Source organism: Sinocyclocheilus grahami, unplaced genomic scaffold, assembly GCF_001515645.1.
Source record: "Sinocyclocheilus grahami isolate Dianchi unplaced genomic scaffold, SAMN03320097.WGS_v1.1 scaffold331.1, whole genome shotgun sequence".
Classification (NCBI taxonomy): domain Eukaryota; kingdom Metazoa; phylum Chordata; class Actinopteri; order Cypriniformes; family Cyprinidae; genus Sinocyclocheilus; species Sinocyclocheilus grahami.
The window spans coordinates 943,528-951,282 of record NW_015505510.1 but is presented as its reverse complement, the minus strand read 5'-3'; the positions used below and the strand labels follow the sequence as shown (position 1 = coordinate 951,282).

The following is a 7,755-nucleotide window of genomic DNA, read 5'->3' as shown; positions in this document are numbered from 1 at the left end:
GAGTTATTTTCTGAGATTACATTATAATGCAGTGTTATTAAGACTTTTCATGTACACTTGGTCACCTAAATATGTCTCTTAAAGTTGCATAATCTGGGGGAAAATGTAATTGCAATGTGTTTATTTTTAATTATTTAAAAAAGCTCCAGGTTTGTTGTCCTTGTTTGGAGTGCTGCACAATTTGGCCCAAAAGGTTGTGATTTAATAATAATAATAATAATTGTTGTTGTTGAAAGTATAAAAAATAAATATTACTAATAGTACTAATAATATTGCTTGTAATATTACACCGTAAATTGAAAATCAAGTATTTAATAAAAATAAAATTAATATTAATAATAACAATAATTATTATTTTATTTAACAGTACATCTGTAAAATTGCTAAATTAATATTTATAGCTGTTTTAATTTCTTAATTTTCAGATGTTAGCCTAAACCATCAAACCGTGGTTTATAATCGCACTAAGCTATATTGTGATTTCAGTTTTAAATTTCAGATTTGCAAAAATGAATTAATTCACTAATGTGAATTCTGATGCTAATTAGTGCAGGGCAGTGGAATTTTCTTTTAAACACCCTCTTTAGTCATGCGTTAGTTGCTCTATCCATGTGTTTCATCCATAATTGCTCCTCATGTGTCAATTGCGGGGCTTCCAAGCGTCTTTACAGCTGTCATGATTATGAAGGTGTCATGTCAGTCTTATGCACACCCCTTCAAGTAAAGTGTTACCCAAATCGCTTTCTCATACTTAACCAACCTCAGGCAATCTGATCCTTGCACTCACTTTGTCAGTTGTGTTTGCCTAAACAATTTCAGCCAATCAGCTCCTCGTGTCTAGCTCACTTCAGCCTTTCATTTCTATTTTCCCAACCAATTTCAGCCAGTCAGCTTCTCACGCCTGACTCGCTTCATAGGAAACTTCACTTCAGCCAATTGGCTTCTCATGCTCAACTAACTTTAGCCAATCAGATCTTTGTGCTCATCTCTGTTCAGCCAATCAGTTCTTTTTTTGCCCAACCAATTTCAGCCAATTAGCTTATAATGTTCAACTTATTCCAGCAAATGAACTGGAATATTCCATATTCCATGCTTAACTCTAACCAGCCAATCAGCTTCTTGCAAAGTAAAAAGAGTTATATACTAAGGAATTTACTGCTAATATGATTTCTATAGCTTAGCTTTCTGATTTCTCTCTTTCAATTTCTCCCCTCAGTTGGTCCGATGTCTCATCTGTCTCTGAAAAGGTGGGGCTTAAGAGAAATGGGCGTTTCTGCTGAGAATGGAATAGCTGGCAGGCACTCCAGTAACTACCAGTCAGATCGCCCTTGGTCGTCTCTGGATTCTGAGGGTCAGTATTTCATGTTTTTTTTGGGCTAAAGACTTGTCTGACATTAAAAGGGATAGTTCACCCCAAAATCATCATTTACTCACTCTCAAGTTGTTCCAAAACTATTTGACTTTCTTTCTGGTGTGGAACACTTTTTTTGGTTTGTCCATACAATGGAAGTCAATAGGCTCCAGTGTTGTTTGGTTTCCAGCGTTCTTCAGAAAATCTTCATTTGTGTTCCACAGGAGAAAAAAAGATATACAGGTTTGGAATTACATTTTAGTTTGAGTAAATGATGTCAAAATTTTAGTTTCTGTTTGAACTGTCCCTTTAAAGGGGTTCTATTATGCTCTTTTACAGAGTCTTGATTTTGTTTTGGGGGTGTACTAGAACAGACTCTCATACTAGGTTGTTCGAAAAACACATTATTTTTCACATATTTTACATTATTACAACACCTCTCTCCCCAGTCTGGCATTAACGGCTCGAATAGTTCCTGTATCAAGTGAAGGCCTGCCTTCTGAAATACGAAATGTGCTGTGATTGGTTAGCTGGGCCAGTGTGTGCTGTGATTGGTTAGCTGGGCCAGTGTGTGTTGTGATTGGTTAGCTGGGCCAGTGTGTGTTGTGATTGGTTAGCTGGGCCAGTGTGTGTGTTGTGATTGGTTAGCTGTGTTGTGATTGGTTAGCTGGGCCAGTGTGTGTTATGATTGGCAGCATACGACAACTTGTGTATTTTATCAACATACAGTATTATATATCAATGTCAATAATGGCATTTGCTTCTAGTTAAAAGGTTTACCTCCACAGCACTGTTTGATATGTATACAATTTAATTTTACCTGCATGCGCATTTGCATCTCATTCCTAATAACTGATAATGAATCGTCACATTTATTGGGGTAAATGTTACTATACTGATGAGTTAATCTGTTTGTTTGTGTACTGCAGACAGTCTGTCGGCCCCACCTGACATCACCAGCTACATGCCAGACCCCATCCCCATCTCTGTTCGACGCCCACAGGTCGCCATGATAGCCAGGCCCCTGCCCAAATATGGCAATGCTGAGCTGATGGAGACAGGAGATGGTGAGTGTGTGTGCAGAGGTTTTTGTTTTTTAATGTGTTTATTCTAAAATGATCATATTTGCAATTTATTATGTTTGGAAGCTATTCAGTGTCTATGAAATTCAATTAATTTAAAGGGGTCATATGAAGTTGCTAAAAAAGAAGATTATTTTGTGTATTTGGTGTAATGAAATGTGTTTATGCAGTTTAAGGTTCAAAAAACACATTATATTCCACATACTGTACATTATTGTTTCTCCTCTATGCCCTGCCTTTCTGAAACGCGTCGATTTTTACAAAGCTCATCGTTCTGAAAACCGAGGTGTGCTCTGAGTGGCCAGCTATCCAGTACGTTGTGATTGGCCGAATACCTCAAGGGTGTGACGGAAATGTTACGCCCCTTACCATACTGTGATGCCGTGTCCCGGCTCGACGAGACAAAACCAATAAAACCCATTACAAACTAGGCATTTGTTGCATCTAGTGTGGGCATAATTATAATAATTACGGATAATAATGACTTATACTGTCTTTTTACGTGTTGCGTTGCATCACGCCGCGTAAACATAAAACCATATCTACATTTGAAATCGGAGAAACGACAAACAACAAGCGCCACTCTACACTTCTCAAAACTTACATTTGAATCATCGGTGGAAAATTCTATAAATATGAAAACATACTTACAAGCTGTGAGTCAGAACAGCCGGCATTGTAGGCTACTCTCCCAGGTTCAGGAAATAGTCCTCCGTAAAATGCGTTGCACACACACGAATATTTGGTTTGAACTGTTCTGGAACAGTGTTGTAAATACAACTTCACCACTGATTTCTAGTTGTGTCCTCTTTTGGAAGGCCAAACAAAGTATTTTCACTTTCGCAACGAAACACACAGCGTCTCCACGACATGGCGGCGGCAGCAACAATACTACAGCGAGAATCAAAGTTATGCCTTCTTTCTTTGCGTGAACATTTGGGCGGAGTTATGCAAATCTTCCCACACAGTGACGTAGACATGTGGGCTCGTGTTTAAAAGAGGCGTTTTAGGAGGGCGTGGACGAGTCTTAACTTTTAAATAGAATATCTTTGGGTTTGAGACTTTAGTCTTTGCAACTTTAGGGATCTTATCTATTCACGAACAGCTTGTAACACTCCAAAGAGAAAGGAAAACTTGATATCGCATCATATGACCCCTTTAAAATGACAAAAGAAATACTATTCAATTAAAATTAGTTTTCCGGTTTTTACTATTGTGAGAATTTGTATTTGTAGTATAATTGCATATATGTGTGTAGGTGTGCCTGTCAGTAGCCGTGTGTCGGCGAAGATCCAGCAGCTAGTTAACACCCTGAAGCGACCCAAGCGAAGACCCCTGAGAGAATTCTTTGTGGAGGATTTTGAAGAACTTCTGGAAGGTTAAAATATTTTTGCCTCTTTTTGTGTCTCCTTGTTTGATTTCAAAGATGAATATACTGTAACTGTAAAAGTCAATGAATATAATACCCTGCACAAGTTCTCAGAAACACTTTCACAGTTAATGACAGGTCAAAGGTCTTGAAATTCATTACTCTCATATTAAACGCTCCACACCCTGCACAGAACAAGTTAATTTGATCTAGCTATTTTTGCAGAGATCGAGGTGAAGTGCTTAAAGGGATAGTTCAACCAAAAATCCAAATCCTGCCATCATTTACTCACCTTTGTGTTGTCTTTTTTCGCATCTAGGATGTCATGAGTGTGAGTAAATGATGACAGAATTTTATGGAAGATGAAACTTTAGGGAAACTCTTCCTTGAAATTCACGTAGTATGAATCCTGATGATATAGAACATGGGTCTCATCAACATGCAAATGCATTGCTAACCTTCTCTTGACGTTTGACATGTGCAGTGCAGCAGCCCGATCCTTCTCTGCCACACCCAGAGGGGGCGGAGTCAACCCCCATACAAGGAGAAGAGCTCAACGGACTCAAGAACTGCCCTTCCTCCCTGGAAGCAGCCCTTCTTCGCTGGGGAGCCATTGCACCCAAAGCTCCCTGTCTGACCACTACACACAGCAATGCCAAACAGCCATACACACTTACATATGGTACACATGCATATATATTCATAGCCATTCATTGGGTTTTATTGTTTTTGTTTAGGGTGCATATTTATATCTCTTTGCTTCTGTGTTTGTAGGCAAGCTCTGGTCCAAGAGTTTGAAGTTGGCCTATAACCTTCTCCACAAACTGGGATCCAAACAAGAGCCAATCATTCACCCTGGAGACAGGGTAAGAGTGGATAAATTGAAATGTCTTATGTATTTTTCTAAAATGCAAAAGTTTGGGGACTGTAAAATTTTCTTTTGTAAAAAAATAAGTACTCTTATTCAGCAAGGATGCGTTAAATTGATCAAAAAGTGACATTTTCTATTCATCAAATAATCCCCAAAAGATGTTTCCACGAAAATATTAAGCGGCACAACTGTTTTCAATATTGATAATAATAAGAAATATTTCTTGAGCTCCAAGGATCATGTGGCATGTGAAAATTAAGTATTAAAATGTATTAAAATAGAAAACATTTCTTTTAAATTGTAATTTTTACACACGTTTTTACTGTATTTTTGATCTACTATATACAGCCTTTGTAAGCATAAAAGACTTCTTTCAGAATCATTTAAAAGAAAATTACTGATCCCAAACTTTTGAACGGTTGTGCATAACTCTATTATAAAGACAGAAATTTACCAATTAATTCTTTAACAATCCTACAATGTGATTTTCTGGATTTTTTTTTCTCATTTTGTTTTTCATAGTTGAGGTATACCTATGATGAAAATTACAGGCCTCTCTCATCTTTTTAAGTGGGAGAACTTGCACAATTGGTGGCTGACTAAATACTTTTTTGCCCCACTGTACACACTATATAGACATATATTAAAAAACCGATGTAGAATGAAGACAATGTGTGCGCGTGTGTTTTACTGTAGGTAGCATTGGTTTACCCCAATAATGACCCTGCAGCATTCATGGTGGCGTTTTATGGCTGTCTTTTGGCTGAAGTTGTTCCTGTCCCAATTGAAGTACCACTTACAAAGAAGGTAATTTCTACTGCAAAATAATTCCAGCAATAGCACATCAGCTTAGGCAGGACTGCAAATATTTAGAAGATTGAATAATTAGTAATTATGAAAAGGATAGTTACCCAAAATTTTACAAGAACAAATTTGCCTGAGGTGTGCCCTTCTGCTCTCTCACCTCAAAGGATGCTGGGAGTCAACAAATTGGTTTCCTGTTGGGTAGCTGTGGAGTTGCTGTGGCATTAACAAGTGATGCATGTCATAAAGGTCTTCCCAAGAGTACTAGTGGTGATGTCATGCAGTTTAAAGGTCAGAGACTTCACAATGTTTGTTAGAACCACCTGCACATGAGTCTTCACAAAGGAACATTGTTGTGTGTTAAACATATATGTGTGGTTTTATCCAGTTTGTATATGTTTGTGTTGTGTGTGTGTGTGTGTGTGTGTGTGTGTGTGTGTATTCAGGCTGGCCAAAGTTGCTCTGGGTGCTGACTGACTCCAAACATTTATCTAAACCCCCACGAGAATGGTTTCCTCTCATTAAAGATGCTAACAATGACACAGCATACATAGAGGTAACAGACCATTTGATTGTGTGTGTAATTAATTTGGATTTTTCTCGAATATATCATTATTTATTTAATGATAATATTAATTAATGATAATATTTTTTTAATAATCCACTACTGTTCAGAATTTTTTTTTATTTATTTTTTATTTTTTTAATAAGTGAATACTTTTATTCAGCAAGGACACATTAAATTGATCGAAAGTGACAGCAAACACATTTATGACTACTAAAAATTCAGTTTTGCCATCACAGGAAAAAAAACCATTTTTATAATATATTAAAATAGTAGTTATTTTAAATTTAAAACAAATATTTTATAAAATTTTTGTTTACATAAATGCAACCTTGGTGAGAAAAAGAAACTTCTTTCAAAAACATAAAACAATTCACCAACCCCATACAAACAATAGTGTATATATTAAAATATATTTTTATATAATTTACTTAAATTTGTATTTATATGGCAGATTTTAAGGCTGCCTAATATGCAAGGGAGCTTGTATTGTAGTTCTTTGGCAATACACTGATCTCATTGCATTTATGATGAGAGTGGGCGTGTTTTGTGGTTGATTGACAGTATAAGACCTGTAAGGATGGGAGTGTGCTGGGAATAACTGTGACAAGAATGGCGATGCTCACACACTGCCAAACACTTACACATACCTGCGGATACAGTGAGGGTAAGATATCAAAATATCACACTTCAGATTCTTAAAGGTATCATTTAGCCGAAATGAAAATACTGTCATGTCGTTCCAAAACCATATGATTTTATTTCTAAGTGGTTTATATTTGTTTGTGTTTCAGCTGAGACTATGGTGAATGTGTTAGACTTTAAGAAAGGCATCGGCCTTTGGCACAGTGTTCAAACGGTAATATAAATGACTAAATTCTACTTTTCTGTAGCCTGTCTTTTTTGAACACGTGATTTCTCTTATTTTTCCTCTCTCTATAGAGTGTGTTGAATATGTTACATGTGGTCAGTGTTCCATATGCACTTATGAAGGTGAATCCTCTGTCCTGGATCCAGAAAGTCTGCCAGTACAAAGGTACACACACAGAAACACACTTTTGGTCTCCTGGCTTTTTGGATGGTGTACCCATCTCCTACGTGTTCAAAGATCACCTATCACTCTAATCAGAAGCAAATTCTGCTGTATAAAACAAGAACACACATAGTGTTACACATTCTGTTCAGTAATTGGTCTCTTTCCATGTGTGTGCAGCTAAGGTGGTTTGTGTGAAGAGTAGGGATCTACACTGGGCTCTGATGGCCTACAAAGAGCAGAGTGACACCAACATGAGCTCATTGCGAATGGTGCTGATAGCTGATGGATCAAACCCCTGTGAGTGTGTGAATGATGAATCAAAGCCTGTGAGTGTTACTTTGTGAATCAAGCCCGATGTAAATTCTCAGTCTTTCATTCCTAGGGTCGATATCCTGCTGCGACGCATTCCTGAAAGTGTTTCAGAGCATGGGCTTGAGGTCAGAGGTCATATGCCCGTGTGCTGGCTCCCCCGAGGCACTAACTGTAGCTGTGAGGAGGTATAAATACACTCACACTCTCTTTGCCCAGGAGGCACACATGTGCACACATCATTCTTGTGCTCAGGAATCTGTTTTCAGTTTAAACTCATTAAAATGGGAAGTTCTGTCTTTTGTGGTCGCACATTACAAACAACATAACCAGGCCTATGCACATTCATGCACAAAGATAAAAAATTG

General features: G+C 37.5%; 1 protein-coding gene across 1 annotated transcript in view; it reads left to right on the top strand.

Moving 5' to 3' along the window:
* LOC107602607 (disco-interacting protein 2 homolog C-like) overlaps positions 1-7,755 on the top strand; it is a 26,482-nt gene that overhangs the window by 6,299 nt on the left and 12,428 nt on the right. Inside the window, exons 3-15 of the mRNA XM_016295148.1 lie at positions 1,177-1,351; positions 2,281-2,418; positions 3,692-3,811; positions 4,287-4,484; positions 4,577-4,668; positions 5,370-5,480; positions 5,645-5,768; positions 5,924-6,033; positions 6,607-6,709; positions 6,837-6,901; positions 6,985-7,078; positions 7,256-7,375; positions 7,461-7,575. Coding sequence (XP_016150634.1) covers positions 1,177-1,351; positions 2,281-2,418; positions 3,692-3,811; positions 4,287-4,484; positions 4,577-4,668; positions 5,370-5,480; positions 5,645-5,768; positions 5,924-6,033; positions 6,607-6,709; positions 6,837-6,901; positions 6,985-7,078; positions 7,256-7,375; positions 7,461-7,575 — 1,565 coding nt within the window. The remainder of the gene's footprint in view (positions 1-1,176; positions 1,352-2,280; positions 2,419-3,691; positions 3,812-4,286; positions 4,485-4,576; positions 4,669-5,369; positions 5,481-5,644; positions 5,769-5,923; positions 6,034-6,606; positions 6,710-6,836; positions 6,902-6,984; positions 7,079-7,255; positions 7,376-7,460; positions 7,576-7,755) is intronic.